This window comes from Mustela lutreola, chromosome 1 (genome assembly GCF_030435805.1).
Source record: "Mustela lutreola isolate mMusLut2 chromosome 1, mMusLut2.pri, whole genome shotgun sequence".
NCBI classification, from domain to species: Eukaryota; Metazoa; Chordata; class Mammalia; order Carnivora; family Mustelidae; genus Mustela; species Mustela lutreola.
This window is the reverse complement of record NC_081290.1, coordinates 273856583-273878110: the sequence shown is the minus strand read 5'-3', so window position 1 is coordinate 273878110 and position 21528 is coordinate 273856583. Positions and strand designations below refer to the sequence as shown.

General features: G+C 36.6%; 2 protein-coding genes across 2 annotated transcripts; one reads left to right on the top strand and one right to left on the bottom strand.

The window, feature by feature from the left end:
• The first annotated feature begins 4361 nt into the window (after nucleotides 1–4361).
• LOC131822226 (olfactory receptor 4C46) lies at nucleotides 4362–5291 on the top strand. Its single transcript, XM_059158716.1, has one exon. It carries the CDS (start codon nucleotides 4362–4364, stop codon nucleotides 5289–5291), a length of 930 nt encoding a protein of 309 aa, XP_059014699.1.
• Nucleotides 5292–13694: 8403 nt separating this feature from the next.
• LOC131822222 (olfactory receptor 4C12) lies at nucleotides 13695–20744 on the bottom strand. Its single transcript, XM_059158710.1, has 2 exons — nucleotides 20736–20744; nucleotides 13695–14624 (listed from the first exon to the last, which is right to left on the bottom strand). Exons 1-2 carry the CDS (start codon nucleotides 20742–20744, stop codon nucleotides 13695–13697), a joined length of 939 nt encoding a protein of 312 aa, XP_059014693.1.
• Nucleotides 20745–21528: the final 784 nt, after the last annotated feature.

The following is a 21528-nucleotide window of genomic DNA, read 5'->3' as shown; positions in this document are numbered from 1 at the left end:
GTATGTAAACTAGAAAACACTGCTAAAAAAAATAAATACATAAGTGGAGAGATGTACCATGTTGATAGAATAAAAAACCCATTTTTTACCATTTTATTTCTAAATTTTCAATGTAATTTCAATCAAGACCCCAACAGGCTTATTGGAAAAATTGATAAATCTGTTCTGAAATTTATTCAGAAATGTAGAATTTCAAAAGTGCCTAGAATAGCTAATTATTCTCAAAAAAAAAAAACCATACATTTAGGGAATTTATTCTACATCTAATTTCATTTATGATGACCAAGATATGGAAGACAGAGAAACAACCTGTATGTTCCTTGATGGATGAATGGATAAAGAAAATGTGAAACATATATACAATGGAATATATAACCTTTTAAAAAAAGGAAACGCCATTTGTGACAACCTGGATGAACCTGCAGAACATTATGCTAAGTGAAATAAATCAGAGAAAGAAAGTAAAATACTACATTATCCTGCTTAGATGTGGAATCTAAAATAGTCAAACTTACAGAAGCAGAGAACAGAATGAGTATTGCCAGAGGCTGGGGGAGGGACAAATAGAAAGACATTGATCAAGGGAAAGAAAGTTTCACTTATGCAAAATGGATAATTATACAGCAATGTGATGTAGTTAACAATACTCTATCGTATATATGAAGTTTACTGAAAGAGTGGATCTTAACTATTCACTACACAAACACACACACACAAATAGTAACTGTGAGTGATGAAAATGTTAAATAGTTTCTTTGTGATGATTATTTCACAATGCATTCTTATGTTAACATATCAAGTTATACATCTTAAATGCACACAATTTTGTTTGTTCGTGATTCTTCAATAAATCAAAGAAAAAGAGCTATTAGAGCCAAGAACTTTAAAATGGCAGCCATTTCCATTTGCTTTCACTGCTCTAGCTGTCAAGCAATCAGTTATGGTTTTCCAATAAAGGTTTAATATAAATGAGAAAAAAGAAACTTCTGTGATATTAGCCTGTAGGGAAACCACATCACAGCACCGCTGGAATTATGGCACCTTGCTATTCACGTGGCACTCAGCTTTCTTTTCTTTTTTTTTTTTTTAATTTATTTAAATTTATTTATTTATTTAAATTTATTTATTTATTTTCTGCATAACAGTATTCATTTTTTTTTCACTACACCCAGTGCTCCATGCAATCCATGCCCTCTATAATACCCACCACCCGGTACCCCAACCTCCCACCCACCCGTCAATTCAAACCCCTCAGATTGTTTTTTAGAGTCCATAGTCTCTCATGGTTCACCTCCCCTTCCAAATTCCCCCAACTCCCTTCTCCTCTCTAACTCCTCATGTCCTCCATGCTATTTGTTATACTCCACAGCTTTCTTAAAAATCCAGGACATAGAGGAAAGAGACTAACAGGCTTAGGTTCCAAGTGTAGGGAATACAATTCCCCACATAAGAATGAGTGTTTCTCAACATGTCTCTTTAGAATACTGTTTCTTTTCTTTTTTTTTTTTTTTTTTTTAAGACAAAGCCCTTCATCAAAAGAGATAATTAATTCCTGGGAGAGGAAACAAGAACTACAAGACAAGGTCCCTGAACCTTGATGGAAACCTCTTTAACTATCCATACGGGGCAAGGTGAAAATGTTTTTCTCCACCTCTCCAGAGCAAAATTCATTGTAGGCAGAGTGAACCACCTGAATGTGATTTCTCCACATTGTTTGCCTCTTGCCCTGCAGGACCAGAGCCATATATAGATCATTTCTCTGTAGTGTCTTAAGTGAATCCATTCTAAATTCAAAACCAGGAAACACATTTCAAACAAATTATCTGTGAAAAAGTTTTGAGGCTTTAGGCTAGATGTAAAGATTTGGACTCATAAGAACACTCATTTTAGTAGACTCATGGAGTTATAAAACTCATGGAGTTATATATAGCCCCCAAAAGTGGATACATTCAATGTATACAATTACTTAATAACTATTGAGTTGAGAGTGAATTATCTGAATAGGCTCTTCCCAAGTGTGACACATTTCTCATACTGAAAATTACTTATTACAAGAAGAGGCCAGTTTGAAGACGGAGCTATTTCTGAATACCCTCAAACATCATTAAGATCATCTAAGAGAGCTGAGGTAAGTTTTTCAATACTGCTGATGCTTTATTAAAGATTGTTACTTTCCACATATACTACTCATTACTTTCCAACTTTTCAGACATAGTAATAAAATAATTTATCCTTATCCCAATGCTTCAAAAGATAATTCATGAATATCATTAGCTAATTGGACAGTTAAAAAATTGGGGGCTCATAGAGATTAAGCAAATGGTAGGACCCAGCTTTCTGACACCAGATACCATGCTTTGGCCAGGAGATACCTAATAATGAAAAAAAAAATCATGAGAATGAAAACAAAAAATTACTACATTTCAAACACACAAATACAAAAATTAAATGATATAGGTCACCAGCTATTTCACCCAAGCACAAACATAGAGAACAGTTTCTGGGATCCACTGCTAGGTCTTGCACAAGTCTCTATCTTTCCTTTGAGAGTAAAATTGGTGATAAACCTTCCTAAGTTCAATTGCATAGTTAAATGTTTCTCTGTATTATTGCCCAAACTGCCAATTCTTCCTATCTTATAAGGGCATTCACAGTCATAAAATTAAATGAAAATCCTGTGTACATCCTAAACAGGTGTGGTCAATGTCTCAAATAATTGTTGTGATAACTTTTAGGTGGGTATTATCATTCTTGCTTTATAGATGAGGAAACAGAGTTGTAAGGTCTAAAGTAATGTAGCCCAGATAAAAGAAACTACAAGTGGAAGAACAAGGATTCTACTTCAGTCTTTCTGATTTCCAAACCAATACAATTAACCACGGGATCATTTGTTTTGATATTTTTGCAGAAGAATCTGGTGGCCCATTTTATCTGTATCTATATCTATATCTATCTATCTATCTATATATATATATATATATAACAATAAGAAACACTTAGGGCTAGGGGAGAGGCCAAGATAAAAGGGTTATTCGATGAAAGCTGTGCCACATTTTTCTTAATATTCGAGAGTTCCAATATGCCACTGTGTGTGCTGTGTGTCTTCCGATGAAACTGCTCCACATGGGCTTGACTCTAAAGTAGTATTAAAGTAATTACAGGTATCATGGTCATATCAAAAAAGAGATTACTAGTTCAACATTGTTTATTATAAAGTAACAATATAGGGCAAGGATTAAAAATTGGGAGGTAAAACAATTAGCAAATATAACCTGAGTTTTCTTGGCTCCAGTCTTTATTAGCTGCTCATCATCTTGGGCAAGGTCCTTAACTTCTTCTCTAGGCTTTTATTCCCTAATGTGTAATATAGGGATAAAAATGATAGCAGTAACCACTCTGTAGGTTTGTAGTGAGGATTAAATAACCAAATGTCTGCAAAAATACTTAGAGTACACTACTAACTTTTCAGTAAGCTTTATTTAATATTGCCATCATTATTATAATTATAAATATTAGTCTCTGAGATTGTTTCCTCTTCTACAAAATGAGTGATATAATACCATCCACACAGGTAATCATACGAAAAGTTACCATGCATACAAAGCATTTGTTACATGCCACGCACACAGCAATCAGTCATTCAAAAGTATATATTACTAGCTATTTTAAAGTTATTCGACTTGGAAAACATACATTATGAGTACTTTTAAGTAGCTCTTGTATCCGTTCATTACATTCCCATCACAGATGCCCTGTTACTCTTTATTCAACTACTATCAATAGTTTGCTACTGGGATTCCTGTGTCTTCCTTCCACCCCCTCACTGAACTTCAACCCATTTCAGCCAAAGAACACAAAGATCTTTAGGAGAATAAAAAATGTCTAAATTTCCCCCCTTCACATTCTTCTTTATCCTCCCACTCATATTCTTAATTATCTTCCATGGTTCCCCATTTCCTAGAGATTAAAGGGAAAATTCTGAAGCTCTGCATTTGGAAGCTCTACATCCATCTACTACCACTTTTTCAGGTTTGGCTAGCACAATGTGTACAATCTACTACTACAACGTAGACTCTTGGTCATTTGGGATGACTAAGTGCACATATGGCCTCCTGCCTATGTGTTTACAAAAGTTCTTCATGTCCATAATCTTGACAATAACTTCAGTGGGGGTAGTTTGATTAATTTCCAATAACTCAGAATCTTTATTGCCAACACACACAGAACCTCAAAAGCATTCACGATTCAATAGAATCCAAGAATGCATTATATATTAAAATGGGAAGTTTAGTAAATTCAGGGTTATGTTAATAAAAATTATTTTCTTTTCAGGCAATGTAATTAACTATCAGGTGAAACACATGGAGAATAGGAACAATGTGACAGAGTTTGTTCTACTGGGGCTTACAGAGAATCCAAAGATGCAGAAAATTATATTTGTCGTGTTTTTTGTCATCTACACCATCACTGTGGTAGGTAATATGCTCATTGTGATCACCATCACTGCCAGCCCATTGTTGGGGTCCCCCATGTACTTTTTCCTGGTCTATCTCTCCTTTATTGATGCCTGTTATTCCTCTGTCAATACTCCCAAACTGATTATAGATTCCCTCCATGAAAAGAAGACTACAGGATACAATGGATGCATGACCCAAATATTTGGGGAACATTTTTTTGGAGGTGCTGAAGGCATCCTGCTTACTGTGATGGCCTATGACCGCTATGTGGCCATCTGCAAGCCTTTACACTACACAACCATCATGAGTCGGCGAGTGTGTAGCCTGCTAATGGGAGTAGTGTGGGTGGGAGGCTTTCTTCATGCAACCATACAGATCCTTTTCATCTTCCGGTTACCCTTCTGTGGCCCTAATGTCATAGATCATTTTATGTGTGATCTGAACCCCTTGCTCAATCTTGCCTGCACTGATACCCACACTCTAGGGCTCTTTGTTGCTGCCAACAGTGGATTCATCTGTCTGCTAAACTTCCTCCTCTTAATGGTCTCCTATGTGGTCATTCTGCGCTCCCTCCGGAATCACAGCTTGGAGGCAAAGCGCAAAGCCCTCTCTACCTGTGTCTCCCACATCACAGTGGTCGTCCTATTCTTTGTGCCCTGCATATTTGTGTACATGAGACCCGCAGCTACTTTATCTATTGATAAAGCAGTCGCAGTGTTCTACACTATTATAACTCCCATGTTAAACCCCTTAATCTACACCTTGAGAAATGCCCAAATGAAAAATGCCATTAAGAAATTGTGTAGTATGAAAACTGTTTCAGGTGACAAATAAATGTGCCTGGAGCTCAACACTGATCCAGTGGAAAGAAAGCTCAAAAGGACATTTTTCATGATTTCAGCAAGTAATAGTTAAAGGATGGAGAAATAAACTAACCACTATTAATCATAATTTTGCTTTGAGGATAACAGAAATAAATGCAAGAAAAGAGAGAAAACATAAACAAGGACCACTGCTTATTCAGAAAATTCTACCAAGTTGGAGTTTAGTTTGCTAGCTTCAACCAAATATATGGATTCGTATGCCTTCCTTCTAATAACAACTTAAAGAAATACTAGAATTTATTGCTATCAAGCAATAATCTCTTTAACAATCCAAGGAGGTAGGCACTGAAATTATCACCACTTTACAGGTGAGGAAACTGATAGAAATGGAAAGGTACCAAAGCAGATATATTGGAAAACCAGCAACCAGAACTGACTGATTTCCCAGATCATGTCCTTAACTGTTGTTAACTGCCAGGCAATGATGATCAAAAGAACCGATAAATATACTAGTTAACATTTACTGAGCCAGAGACAGCACTGGACACAATATATATATTAGTTCATTATCTATAACAAAAACCTAATAATTTTTCATGTATAACTGCTTGGTTTTTACATATAACAATTGATTTTATATGTTGCCTATAACATTATGGTAGGTAACTATTTAGGGCTATAAAACCATTAGCAGTTTAACCTCTGAAGGGTAGGTAATAAAGACTATTCCAGGTTTCCAGGTTCTCTTGTAGGCTTCAGAACCATTTTGCATTGTTCATATCACTCATTTTATGCTGATACCCCATCAGAAAGAGTAATGACTCAAAAATTTTGATGTTGGACAGAAATTCCTTATTACTGAATATACAGTCATACTCTGTAAAGTACTTACCTACTGTGTAACAATAGTCTCCCCAAGGTAGCATAATGTCTGTTGCACAGTAAATATTGAATTAATTACTTAATTAATTAAAAGTATAAAGGAAGATGAATAAATTCAAAAATAAAGAGCAAGAAAGCAGTACTGGAGACTGGGGAATTCTTCCCCACTTTTATCTGATTCAACTGTAAGGAGAATTCTGGCTAGACCTCTTGGGGAAACTAGACTGGCTTGTTTTCACTCTTGCTTATACTAAGGATGAGAATGAAATTGAAACTACATTTCACAGCATATGAAACTACAATATGCAAAATAGTTTAACTTGATACTCTCCCGCTTTCAGTGACATTTTGTTACCTTATGAATGTGGCCTGCTTATATTATGTTTCTGTGTTAATCAGTTTACATTTTGGTACCATGGCATTATTAAAATATGTGGCTCTTTCTACACACAAAACTATCTCAGGATATTTTCCATTCACCCCTTTTGTCGTATCTTCATAATCAGCAAATATTTTTGAGCCCAAGAAATGTATCAGACAGGTTGATAGTTGCTGGCCCCTCAGTGGTGAACAAAAAAAGAAATAGTTTCTGCCTCCACAGAGCTTAGAATCCATTGAAAGTCTCCCAGGATGAAGCAGAAAATTACAACAAGCTTAAATGATAAGATAGCAGAATCACAAGGTGCTATGAAACCACACTGGAGAGATACAGGATCAAAAGAAGATGCCTAGGTGAAAAGATGTAAGAAACAGAAAGCAGTGGTAAAAATAAGTCCGCTGGTACAATGAATAGGAATGGGATTGGTGGACTGTCCTAGAAGATGGAATACACATAACAAAGGCCAGGAGGTGAAAAAGAGTACACAGGAAACCTTACCAATTCAATATGTTAATCAATTCAAAAACACTGGAAGTTTGATTTTAGCTAGTGAATGATGCAGTTAGATTTGAATTTTAGTGGGGGTGCCTGGGTGACTCAGTTGGTTAAGGATCTGCCTTTGGATCAGGTCATGATCCTAAGGTCCTGGGATCAAATCCTGTATGGGGCTCTTAGCTCAGTAGGAAGTCCACTTCTCCCTCTGCCTCTGCCTGCCATGCCCCCTGCTTTGTGCTCAGTCACCCTCTGTAAAATAAATAAATAAAATCTTAAAAAAGAAAAAAAAAAAAAAAAGCTTTAAGGGGAGCCTAGGTGGCTCAGTCATTAAGTGTCTGCCTTTGGCTCAGGTCATGATCTCAGGATCCTAGGGTTAAGCCCTGCATCAGGCTCCCTCCTCAGCTGGAAGCTTGCTTCCCTCTCCCACTCCCCCTGCTTGTGTTCCCTCTCTTGCTGTGTTTCTCTCTGTCAAATGTATAAATAAAATCTAAAAAAAAAAAAAAAAAAAAGCGTTGAGTTTTAGAATGGTAACTATGGCTACAGTGTGGGAAATGGTTTGAAGAGGATGAGACTACCCACAGGAGAGTAGTAAGAGGTCACAGTGGTGATTTGGGTGCAAAAGGATTGATGTCTGAAGTCTCGTAGTGCCAGTGAGGAGGCAGAGTTTGGTGGACACAATTGTGTCCAATTCCCATCTCAAAGTCTGCATCTGGGGATCCCAAACTAACACAGAGATAGAAAAGTGTTCAAGAAATACTTGGTACTACAAATAAAAGAATTTGATGCAGGATAAAGATTTGAGAGAGGATTCATCGATGATACCCAGTTTCTAGAATAGATTACCAAATACATGGAACAGAGAAAAGATTAATGTTTTTTTAATGTGTTGGATGACCTTTAAGTAACAATGTACAATTAAATATATGTTTCTGATCCTCAGAAAGATGTAGGCCACAGAAATGTAGAAAATTTGAACACATAGGTGGCCAATAAAACCATAAAAGAAGAGGCATCTGGGTGGCTCAGTGGGTTAAGCCTCTGCCTTCAGCCCAGGTCATGATCTCAGGGTCCTGGGATTGAGTCCCACATCGGGCTCTCTGCTCAGCAGGAAGCCTGCTTCCCCCTCTCTCTCTGCCTGCCTCTCTGCCTACTTGTGATCTCTGTCCCTCTGTCAAATAAATAAATAAATCTTAAAAAAAAAACATAGAAGTATTAGATCAGCTATGGAGAGTGTGATTTGGTCAACTATGGGTGGTTTTCAGTGGTCTATCAAATAGCCATTTTGATATTTTTAGAAAGAAAACAAAAAAAATTTTTTTTGATCCTAAAATAGAACTCTAGAGGTGCCTAGATGGCTCAGTGGGTTAAGCCTCTGCCTTTAGTTCAGGTCTCGATCTCAGGGTCGTGGGATCAAACCCCACATCAGGCTCTCTTTTCAGCAGGGAGCCTATTTCTCCCCCCCCCCTCTCCCTCTCTCCCTGCCTACTTGTGATCTCTGTATGTCAAATAAATAAATAAAATCTTAAAAGAAAAATGCCTGTGCCTCAGGCCATCACTTTAAAAAAAAAAATAGAACTCTAAAAATGTCAGTTGGTCTATTATTAGAAACTCAGTGAAACACCAAACCTATAAAATAAAAACAGGCTATGAAAGAAGTTTTTAAAAATCAGACAGACATCAAAATTTTTGCCAGCAAAAGTAGAAATTGGGAGAAAATGAAAATTTTTTTAATGTTCTCAAGGGAAAGGACTGTAACAACTAATTCCGTATCATGCAATACAGAACTCAAATAGAAGAATAAAATAAATAGATTGTCAACATACAAAGACTCATAAATTTAATTGTTCAAGAACTAAAGCTCTGCAAACTGAAATCAATGGATTCAAAAGATCATACACCATGACTAAATGGGATTAACTCTGTGATGCCAGGTTACTTTAAAATATACAAAAAATCAATCTGATACATCACATTAAGACCATATGATCATCTCAATAGATTCACAAAATTTTTTTTTAAAGATTTTATTTATTTATTTGACAGAGATCAAAAGCAGGCAGTGAGGCAGACAGAGAGAGAAGAAAGGAAGCAGGCTCCCTGCTGAGCAGAGAGCCCGATGTAGGACTCAATCCCAGGACTCTGGGATCATGACCTGCGCCGAAGGAAGAAGCTTTAACCCACTGAGCCACCCAGGCACCCCAATTCACAAAATTGTATTAAGAAAATTTAACAATCTTTCATGATAAAAATTCTCAACAAAATAGATTTGAACGAAATTGCCTTAGCACACATGCAAAAAAAAAAAAAAAAAAAAAAAAACCATCTGTGAAAATCTCAAAGCTAACGTGATGATCGGTGGTTAAAACTGACACCTTTTCCCCTAAGATCCAGTACAAGGCAAGGAAGCTCATGTCACTTTTATTCAACATAGTACTAGAAGTAGCAGCAAAAGCCATCAGACAGGAAAAATAAATAAGGGCATCCAAACTGAAAAGGAAAAGGTAAAATAGTTTGTTTGTAGATGACATGATCATATATGTAGAAACCCTAAAACCTACACACACACACACACACACACACACACACACACAAACACATACACACAAACTATAAAACTAATACATGAATTCAATAAAGATGCATAATACATACAAAAATTATTTGCATTTCTTTACACTAACAATAAACTATACAAAAAGGAAATGAAGATTATTTGACCATAGAGTTGAGGGTCCATATCTGGGCTCTCTACTCTGTTCCACTGGTCTATGTGTCTGTTTTTATGCCAGTCATGCTATCTTGGTGATCACAGCTTTGTAGTAAAGCTTGAAATCAGGTAACGTGATGCCCCCAGCTGTATTTTTGTTTTTCAACATTTCCTTAGTGATTCAGGGACTCTTCTGATTCCATACAAATTTTTGGATTATTTGCTCCAGCTCTTTGAAGAATACCGGTGGAATTTGGATCAGAATGGCATTAAAAGTATAGATTGCTCTAGGCAGTATAGACATTTTAACAATGTTTATTCTTCTGATCCAAGAGCATGGAATGGTCTTCCATCTTTTTGTGTCTTCTTCAATTTCTTTCATGAATATTCTGTAGTTCCTCGAGTACAGATCCTTTACCTCTTTGGTTAGGTTTATTCCCAGGTATCTTATGGTTCTTGGTGCTATAGGAAATGGAATCGATTCTCTAATTTCCCTTTCTGTATTTTCATTATTAGTGTATAAGAAAGCCACTGATTTCTGTACATTGACTTTGTATCCTGCCACGTTGCTGAATTATTGTATGAGTTCTAGTAGTTTGGGGGTGGAGTCTTTTTGGTTTTCCATATAAAGAATCATGTCATCTGCAAAGAGAGAGAGTTTGACTTCATCATTACCAATTTGGATACCTTTTATTTCTCCTTGTTGTCTGATTTCTGTTTCTAGGGCTTCTAATACTATGTTGAACAAGAGTGGTGAAAGTGGGCATCCTTGTCTTGTTCCTGATCTCAACAGGAAAAAATATGCAGTGGAAAAAAGACAGTCTCTTCAATAAATGGTGCTGGGAAAACTGGGCAGCTATATGTAGAAGAATGAAACTCAACCATTCTCGTACACCGTACACAAAAATAAACTCAAAATGGATAGAAGACCTCAAAGTGAGACAGGAATCCATCAGAATCCTAGAGGAGAACATAGGCAGTAACCTCTTTGATTTCAGCCACAGCAACTTCTTTCAAGATATGTCTCCAAAGGCAAAGGAAACAAAAGTGAAAATAAACTTTTGGGACTTCATCAAAATCAAAAGCTTCTGCACAGCAAAGGAAACAGTCAAGAAAACAAAGAGGCAACCCACGGAATGGGAGAAGATATTTGCAAGTGACAGTACCGACAAAAGGTTGATATCCAGGATCTATAAAGAACTCCTCAAACTCAACACACACAAAACAGACAATCAATGGGCAGAAGATATGAACAGACACTTCTCCAATGAAGACATACAAATGGCTATCAGACACATGAAAAAATGTTCATCATCACTAGCCATCAGGGAGATTCAAGTTAAAACCACATTGAAATATCACCTTACACCAGTTAGAATGGCCAAAATTAGCAAGACAGGAAACAACATGTGTTGGAGGGGATGTGGAGAAAGGAGAACCCTCTTATGCTGTTGGTGGGAATTCAAGTTGGTGCAGCCACTTTGGAAAACAGTGTGGAGATTCCTCAAGAAATTAAAAATAGAACTTTCCTATGACCCTGCCATTGCACTCCTGGGTATTTACCCCAAAGATACAGATGTAGTGAAAAGAAGGGCCATCTGTACCCCAATGTTTATAGCAGCAATGGCCACGGTCGCCAAACTATGGAAAGAACCAAGATGCCCTTCAACGGACGAATGGATAAGGAAGATGTGGTCCATATACACCATGGAGTATTATGCCTCCATCAGAAAGGATGAATACCCAACTCTTGTAGCTACATGGACGAGACTGGAAGGGATTATGCTGAGTGAAATAATTCAAGCAGAGAGAGTCAATTATCATCTGGTTTCACTTATTTGTGGAGCCTAACAAATAGCATGGAGGACATGGGGAGATAGAGAGGAGAAGGGAGTTGGGGGAAATTGGAAGGGGAGGTGAACCATGAGAGACCATGGACTCTGAAAAACAATCTGAGGGTTTCGAAGGGGCGGGGGGTGGGAGGTCAGGGTACCAGGTGGTGGGTATTATAGAGGGCATGGATTGCCTGGAGCACTGGTGTAGTACAAAAACAATGAATACTGTTATGCTGAAAATAAATTTTTTAAAAAAATTTTAAAAAGGAAATGAAAATAATTCTATTTATGATAGCATCAGAAAGAAAAAAATATTTAGGAATAAATGTAATCAGTAAGTGAAAATTCTTCACGCTGAAAGGTATAAGAAATTGACTAAAAAAGACACAAATAAATGGAAAGATCCCATGTTAGTGGATGAGAAAAATTAATATTGTTAAAATGTTTATATTACTCAAAGCAATCCATAGATTCAATAAAATGGCATTTGTCACAGACATGGAACAAAGAATCCTAAAATATATCTGAAACCACAAAAGACCTTGAATGGCCAAAGCAACCCCAGAAAGGAGACAAAGCTGGAGGCATCACACTTTCATTTCCTGATTTCAAGCTACTATATTTCAGATCAGTAGTAATCTAAACAGTATGGTACTAGAATAAAAATAGACACCTAGATAAATGGAACAGAATTGAGAGTCCCAAAATAAACACTTGCATATGCAGCCCCTTAATATTTGACAAGGATATCAAGACTTCTCAATGGGGAAAGGATTGTCTCTTCCATAAATGGTATTAGGAAAACTGGATATTCACATGCAAAAGAACGAAATTGGATCCTTATCTTGTACCACATATAAAAATCCATTGAAAATCAATTAAAGACTTAAATGTGAGACCTGAAGCCATAAAACTGCTAGAAGAAAACATATGGAAAAAGCTTATTGACATTGGCCTGGGTAATGATTTCTTGGATATGCTTCTCATCTCAGCTTGTTCTACATAGCTTCCAAGAGTGCCTGCTTGGGGGAGGTGGCTGGATAAACATCTGGTGGTGCTGACACTGCCACCTCCATAGATGATTTCCCAATGAGTTTCAGTGGCACTTCTGCAGGCAAATTCCAGTGAACCACACAAGCACTCAGAGATCAAGTTCTCAGTTCAGTAGATCTACACCTTAGTTGGGGTGGTTTCCACCAGCCTTGGTCCATCTGTGCCTTAGAGGGTTGTTTCCTTTTTGCCAGTCCAGGCCACAGTCCTCTGCTCAGCAGCCTCAAGCTATCAGCAACCCAGAGGGAGGTTCCCAGCTTACCAGTCCATTTTTTTTTTTTTCCTGTCAGTCTCTCTCCAGCTACCATAAACTAGTCCTGGCCAAGACAACCGAGTGAACTTCACCATCCAATGGGCAACAACTACTTCTCCAAAAGATGAATCCTAGTTTTGGGGAGGAATTCTCCCTTTTAAATGTATTCCTTCCTTTGATATTCACCTCTTAGTCCCAGGGAATCCTTTAGAGTAATCATTAGCCCTTTCCAGTTAATGCTCTGCTATAATGAACATGAAGGTATGTAACCCTTCCCAGTTCAAATTACTGTGTTATCTGTCTCCTAATTAGGCCCTGAGATACAACATGGAAAGTACCTAATACGACGCCTGACTTACAGGTATTTGATAAATAGTATCTCTTTCTACTGTACAACCAAGATTTAATGGACAAGAAAATTCACAAAGGGAAGAATTTATATTGGTGCTAGAGTCCAAAGTAAAGGAATATCATTAAACCTATTATTTTATAATCAGTAATAACCAGTATCTTAATGTTATATAAGATTATTTTAAAACAAGTACAATATTCTAGATTCATATCTTTTAGTTCTAAAGATACTTGAGATTCTAAGTAATAAGTAAATATTTATGAATTAAGAAGCAGTAAATTGTAATGATACGAGTGTGGGATGGGAGACAGTAAGTATGGATTCCAGTTCAACCCTTAGTTTTGCATTTAAGTGGCTATTGGCAAGTGTTATTCAAATTCTTGTTAGAGCTGATGTCCTCATATATATATCAATAAGCTTGCATTAGATTACTTCTATTACTTCTATATCAAAGATACATTTAATTATTATCTGAAATTACTTTTTTTCTCCAGAGCTTCCTCATAGCATTTTTTACCTCAGCATTTCTGAGGGTGTAGATTAAAGGATTTAACATTGGGACCACCATAGTATAAAAGACAGCAACAGCTTTGTCAATGGACAGAGTGATCACTGGGCGCAGATAGACAAATATACAGGGCACAAAGAATAAGACAACTACTGTAATGTGAGAAACACAGGTGGAAAGGGCTTTGCGCCTCCCCTCCAAGCTATAGTTCTTTAGGGAGCACAGGATGACCACATAGGACACCACCAAAAGTAGGAAGTTTAAAAGACAGATGAAACCACTGTTGACAGCAACAAAGAGACCAAGGGTATGAGTGTCCATGCAGACGAGTTTCAACAAAGGGTACAAATCACACATGAAATGATCTATAACATTGGGGCCACAGAAGGGAAGCCAGACAGTGAAGAGGATCTGAATCGTTGCATGGAGAAATCCTCCAGTCCAGGCCACTCCTAGCAAAAGAAGGCACAGCCTGTGGTTCATGATAGTTGTATAGTGCAGAGGTTTGCAGATGGCCACATAGCGATCATAGGCCATCACTGTCAGCAGGATGATCTCAGTAGCACCAAAAATATGTTCTGCATAGACTTGAGCCATACACCCATTAAAGGAGATAGTTTTCTTCTCATGAAGGGAGTCCAAAATCAGCTTGGGAGCTGAAGAAGAAGAATAAATTGTGTCTATCAAGGAAAGATGAGTCAGAAAGAAGTACATGGGAGAGTTCAGAGCCTGGCTGGTGGTAATGGTAACCACAATGAGTAGGTTGCCTGAGAGTGTTGCCAAGTACAGAACCAAAAATCCCAGAAACACTATATTCTGCATCATGGGGTTCTGTGTAAGACCTATTAAAATAAATTCAGTCACATTTCTTTTATTCTCCATCTATGTGCTGTGGGGGATAAAAAACTTCAGGAAGGAAAGCTTTACTTCTAAAGAACAAAAAGGAAAGAAATAAGGAACCATAAAATCATCAAACAGTACAAAACTCTGACTTTTAACAGTAGTCTGACAATCTTAGATGATTCCTTCCCTTTCCAAAACTTTCTAGGAATAGGTAGGTCAAAACTTCTCTTGATGCACATAGAATTAAACTTCAATATAGTATTTAAAGCTAAGTTTTGCCATTGTTAATGCTCACTTTTTCCTGGACCTCAGATTGCTCTATTCTCTGTATCTCAATGTATTCTTAAATCATAAAGGCAGAGAAGGTTAAGATAAACTGTTCCTCTTACATATGGGCAAGTTACATAATGAGGTACATGGAAAGAACACCTCTTCCAGATGATCCCATAAGTGCTTTACTGAAAAGGTAGTTTAAGAGTCCAAGCCCCAAGACAGTGGTCTCCCTTCTGGAAGACCAATGCATCAGATAATCCTTCCAGGGATGAGAGCCCTTGAGAAGAAAATTGAGTGCACTTCTAATTGCCAACTCTTCTCTAAAGGAGAAGACCTTTGGGAGAACCAACAACTAACTAATACATTTTTATAGCTTCCTGAAGGTCCAGGCCAAAAGTTGGGTTTTATGATCAAAATCAGACAGAAAACCCCAAATTTGACTCATTCATTACTATTATTTCACTTACTTGTTTCTTGCAAATCTTGAAGTAATTTGAGTATATTTTTAAATGCTTGTCTTTTATAATTTTCATCTACCCCATATAGAAACAAACATACAAACAAAACTTGGTCTTATGTCAAAATTAATGTGTTTGATGCCCTCTATTAATTGACAGACTCAAGCACAGGATCAGTTTCTTTTTTTTTTTTTAAGTTTTTATTAATTTATTTGACGGAGAGAAATCACAAGTAAATGGAGAGGCAGGCAGAGAGAGAGGGAAGCAGGCTCTCCGCTGAGCAGAGAGCCCGATGCAGGACTCGATCCCAGGACTCTGAGATCATGACCTGAGCCAAAGGCAGCGGCTTAACCCACTGAGCCACCCAGGCGCCCTCAGGATCAGTTTCTTTTCTTGTCCTAGTCCAAAGACCAATAATGTACCTATTACTACTCAAACCCTCTAATACTCATATTTTTGGATAAGTGAGAAATGGAGAATAGTGTTGATCAAACAGAATGAACCTGGTCTTCCATAAAAGAATCCTCAGACTGCAATTAAAAGTAAGGACTTACGGGGGTGCCTGGGTGACTCAGTGGGTTAAGCCTCTGCCTCGGCTCAGGTCATGATTTTAGGGTCCTGGGATCGAGCCCCACGTCCACCTTGGGGGTCTCTGCTCAGTGGGGAGCCTGCTTCCCCTCCTCTCTCTCTGCCTGCCTCTCTGCCTGCCTCTCTGCCTACTTGTGATCTTTGTCTGTCAAATAAATAAATAAAATCTATTTTTAAAAAAAATAACGACTTATTTCTTATTTCAGACAAATTTCTTCTAAGCACAGAAATCTTTGTTACTTGTTTAAATTCACATGCTCAAACATTTTGAAATGGAAATTTTTATTACAGCTCTGTTTTGCTCCATTATTAATAGCATGTGGAGATTTATTTTCACAACATGTTAGTTCCTACAATAATAGTTCATTTTTAATGAGAGGTGGTCATGTGCTAGGCACCATACTAAATACTTCACATGCATTATTTCACTTAATTTTCATAACAGTGCCAGTTATGAAGATAACAGTATATATATATATATATATAAAATAAAATGAAACTCTGGTCAAGAGAAGGTAAATGGGGGTGCCCGGGTGGCTCAGTGGATTAGAGCCTCTGCCTTCGGCTCCAGTCATGGTCTCAGTGTTCTGGGGTCAAGCCCCCACATCAGGCTCTCTGCTCAGCAGGCAGATCTTGTCTGTCAAATAAATAAATAAAATCTTGAAAAAAAAGAGAGAGAAGGTAAATGACTTGCCGAAAGTGATAATGATTTAAAAAAAAAAAAGGGGGGGAGGGGGAGACTGCTTTTAAACCCAGGATGTCTGCTTCTAGCTCATCAGCACTAAGTGCCTCTCCAATACAGATCCAGTTTACTTCTGAGAATCAGCCAATGTCAGAGTTTGGACAAGTGGGTTGGTAACTAAAGCCACCACCGGAGACCATATAAAATCCATGGCATTTATTTCACTAAACTATGAAATGTAGAGTCAGATTCTAATGATTTCAAGGGTCCATTGAATGCTAAAATTGTTGTACAGTAAAAATGCTCTAGTTCCTTGCAATGAAAACATATATGCTCTTTAAAGATGAGGACACTAAGTTGCAGAGAGATAAAGTCCAAGAAAACACAGCTAACTGTTTAGATCAGACCACAGGAAAAAGTCTTCTAGTGCCCAATGCAGTGATTTTTTTTTCTACCATCACATCTTGCTTCCCTTGAAATGAATGTTTACAAGAAAAAAAATCACCCTAAGGTAACAAAGAGAATTAACTTTCATCTCTTATCTTTAGCAATGCCTGCCTTGAATCTCTAAAAAAATGGGGAAGGATGGGGGGAGCTACCTGTGAGTTAAGGATGCAAAAAATGCCATCATACTGTTGGGACTACATCCATTATAGCAGAAATAAGGTCTTACCTAAGTTAGAATGAAATCCAAGAAAAGTTAAGAGTCAGAATAACAAGTGCTTCCGAGCCTGGGATTTAGTGTAGTTTCCCAACTGTGCAGGAGGTACATTCCTTCTTGCAGATCTTATATATTAATGCACCCTCCTCAAGGTTCTCAGTTTTAGGGCTTAAGATTTCCTTTAAGAAACAGAATCCAAATATTGTCCTTTCTCCTCTCTTCCATGCTGACCTATCTTAATGATGGTAAAAGTCATACAGCCTGTCTTGGCTTCACCTCAAATTTCTCTTTGTTTCTTTTCAGTTGCCTCTCATATCTGCTCCTATAATTAGAAGAGATTTTCCCCCTCTTTCATCCCTAGAAATTATGAAAATCAGAGTACTACTTCAATGAAATGAGTGACCAGACATAAGCCAGTCTCTGGCTATCCAAGCTACCCACACTATATGCCCTAACGCTGAAGGAAACCCTTCAGTGACCATCCAGTTCCAATTTGCTGCTCTACTGCAGTCTCCACATTCAAAAGCCTAGCAATTGACTCAGGAATCCATAAAATGTAAAATTATTCCTGATATATTATGGATATTTCCATATAGAATGAAGAGAACAAATATTTCTGCAAAATATCCTACAATATCTTAAAGTGGTCACCCATAAAATATCAGAAAGCAATATTTCAACGATTTTAGTTTCAAAACCCCTTGAGGGAAAATGGAAATGTGAGAAACTGGATTAAAAAACAGCAATTTTAGTTAACTTACCTGGCTGCCTCTGTTGTTAAGGAGAATGCCCAATGTATTCAGGAAAAAGAAATAACCATTATGCGTACCTGTTCAAACATCATGCCATGTACATGTATATTTCTCAGGTCCCCACCAACAGGACAATGGCATTTTCAAAGCTCCAACGCTTTAGATATTCAAGTCAAAGGAAAAGAAATTGTTATCTCGAACATGGAATTCAAAGTCCTTAGCTACTGAGAATCTTCTGATCTTCAGCACCTAGCTCTATGGCTATAGAAAAAAAAAAAACACACACACACATATTTCTATCACTTTATACAACTCTCTTATTCTGCCCTTAAAATAAGAAAACAACTTCCTTTTGAGTCATCATGTTTAGAGATGATACTGGGAGCATCAAGGCTTTCTATCTAAGGCTTTGCTCTCTCGGGAATTAATTATCTCTGTTTTTTAAAGATTTGCCTTAGAAATAACTATTTGAGAGAATGCATCTGTGAACAACATATCTTCACCCAAATGTCTCTTTTCCCTGCAGTTTATGCCTATGTGGCATAAACTACATTCTTGGTCTATAAATTATGTAATAAAGCATTCCTCCTCCCAGCCCTTGGGTATCACAAAATGGGCACTAAAGGCTGTAAAAACAACATGGGGTTTCATTTAGATTGCTTATCCCCAAGGAAATAACTTCCTTGGCTGAGGGCACCAGAGAAGGTTAAGATAGTAAGTCAGCCTCTCGACTATACGATAAATGAACACATAAGAACAATTGGACTTGATATATTTTCAAGCAGACTAAGATGTAGAGTTGGAGGCCAAATGGAGGTTAAAAGTTCTTGTCCAACTTGTCTGATGTAGAAGTCTAAAAAACACAGATTTTGATGCCTTTTCAATGGCCTTTTTTTGGAAATCTGGAGTTCTATTGGCCACTTGATAATGGAAATCTTTCCTAGGCAAACAGATTTCTTCAAATTTTCTTCACACATAGTATTTTCAGGTCAATGGAGATCAGAATGTTCTGTGGTCTTGCAAACATATACGGTAGCAAGTACTCTGCAGCCTGAAGGAAATAGGTATTATTAAAATCACATATCATGAGAACTGAAACAGTGGCTATATTTAAATGTATGGCTATGCAGTAGATGGCAGACCAGGAAAAATGTAACAGCAGCTATCCTTACTAACCCTATGTCCCTTCTTCCCTCACTTTGGTGTAGTACCTTGATTGATTTTCATATATTAAACCAAGCTTGCATTCCTGAGATAAATCCCACTTGCTCTCAGTATATAATTATTTTTATAGACTATTGGATTCAGGTTAGTAATATTTTTTTGAGGATTTTTGTGTCTTTACATAAGAGATGTTGGTTATAGTTTTCTAATGGTATCATTGTCTAGTCTTGATATTAGGGCAATACTGGTCTTATAGAATGCGTTCCCTCCTCTCTTATTTTCTGGAAGAGTTTGAGAAAGAATGGTGCTAATTCTATCCCAAATGTTTGATGAAATTCACTTCAACATGAAGCCATCTTAACATGAGTTTTTCTTTGTGGCAAGTTTTTTTTTTTTTAATCCAATCTCTTGTTATTTATATATTCAGATTATCTATTTCACTTGAGTCATTAGTTTGTATCTTACTTAGAGTTTGTTCATTTCATCTAAATTTTATAAACTGCTGGCATACAACTGTTCATAGGATCCCCTTATGATTTTTTTTTTGTAAGGTTCATAATAATGTCCCCACTTTTATTCCTGATTTTAGCTGTTTGAATCTTCTCTCCATTTTTTTTTTTTCCTGGTCAATCTTGCTAAAGGTTTGTCATTTCAGTGTTTTTTTTTTTTTTTTCAAAGAACCCCCTTTTGGTTTGATTGTTTTTCTATTCTCTATTCTTTTTTCTACTTCATTTGTTTCTGATCTAATCATTGTTATTTCCTTCCTCTGTTTACTTTGGTTTTAGTTTGCCCTTCTTTTTCAAATGCCTTAAGGGGGAAGGTTAAATTATTTGAAGCCTTTCTTTTTTTTTTTTAATATAGGTATATGCAGATATAAATTTCCCACTAATCACTGATTTAGATGCATTCTACAGGTTGCAGTATGTGGTGTTTTCATTTTCATTCCTCTCAAAATATTTTCTAGTTTTCCTCATGATTTCCTCTTGGACCCCTGGTTATTTAAGAGTATGTTATATAATTTCCACACATTTATAAAGTTCCCAAATTTCTTCCTATTATAATTTCCAATTTTGTTACACTGTGGTCAGAGAACATACTTTGTAGGTTCAATACTTTTAAATTTATTGAGTCTTATTTTATGTCTTCATATATGATCCAACCTAAAAAGAATGTTTTCCGTGAGGTTGAGAAGAATTTACAGTCTGCTGTCATTCAAGAGCTATATTAGTTATCTGTTAGGTATAGCTGGTTTATAGTATTAAGCCTCTTGTTTTCTTGTTGAACTTCTGGTAAGCTCTCTATCCATTATTGCAAGTGGGATATTAAAGTCTCCAGCTACTAGTGTTGAAGATGTCTGTGTATTCTTTCTTCTGTGTCAGTATTATATATGTGTTCATGAATTCTGGGGCTCTATTAGCTACATATAAATCTATAATTATCATATCTTGATTAATTGACTCTTTCATCATTATAAAGTATCTTTTTGGTCTCTAGTAATTTACATCTCAATGTCTATTCCATCTTATGTTAATATAAAATAACCTATAAAAATTTCAGCTCTCAATTGATTACCTTTTGCATGGTATAGATTTTTCATACTTTCCCTTCCTAACTTATTTGTGTCTATGAATCTAAACTATATTTCTCATAGACAAAATATACAGTTGGCCCTTGAAAAAAGTGGGGGTTAGGGACACTGACACCTCAGTCAAAACCCACATATAACTTTTGATTCCCCCAAAACTTAACTACCAATAGCTTATTGTTGACCGAAAGCCTTATCAACGACATAGTCAATGAACACATATTTTTATATGTGTTATATACTGTATCATTACAATAAGGTAAGCTAGAGAAAAGAAAATGTTAATAAAATCTTAAGAATGAGAAAATACATTTATAGTATTGTACTATATTTATTGAAAAGAATCTGCCTATAAGTGGACCCACACAGTTCAAACCCATGCTGTTCAAGGGCACTGGGTGTTACATATAAGTAATGAATCACTAAATTCTACTCCTGACACAGATAATACACTATATGTTAACTAACTAGAATTTAAATAAAAACTTGAAACAAAAAAGAAAAATAACAACAAAAAAAGGTTCAACTGTATTTAGATCATATTTTTATATTCATTCTGTGAATCTCTGCCTTTTAAATGAAGTTCCAAAATGTATATTTTATGTAATTACTGTTAAGACAGAATTTACATCTATTTTGCTATTTGTTTTCCACTGTCCTTTCTTTTTTACATCTTTATTCTTTGCTACGGCCTTTTTTGATGGGCTAAATAGATATTTCATAGTGTTCTATTTTTTCTTATTGCTTATTTTTCTGTTTTTTAGGGCTTTTTTTAATTGA

Coding starts and splice junctions, on each gene's coding strand:
- LOC131822226 (XM_059158716.1), top strand. CDS start 4,362: ATGGAGAATAGGAACAATGTGACAGAGTTTGTTCTACTGGGGCTTACA.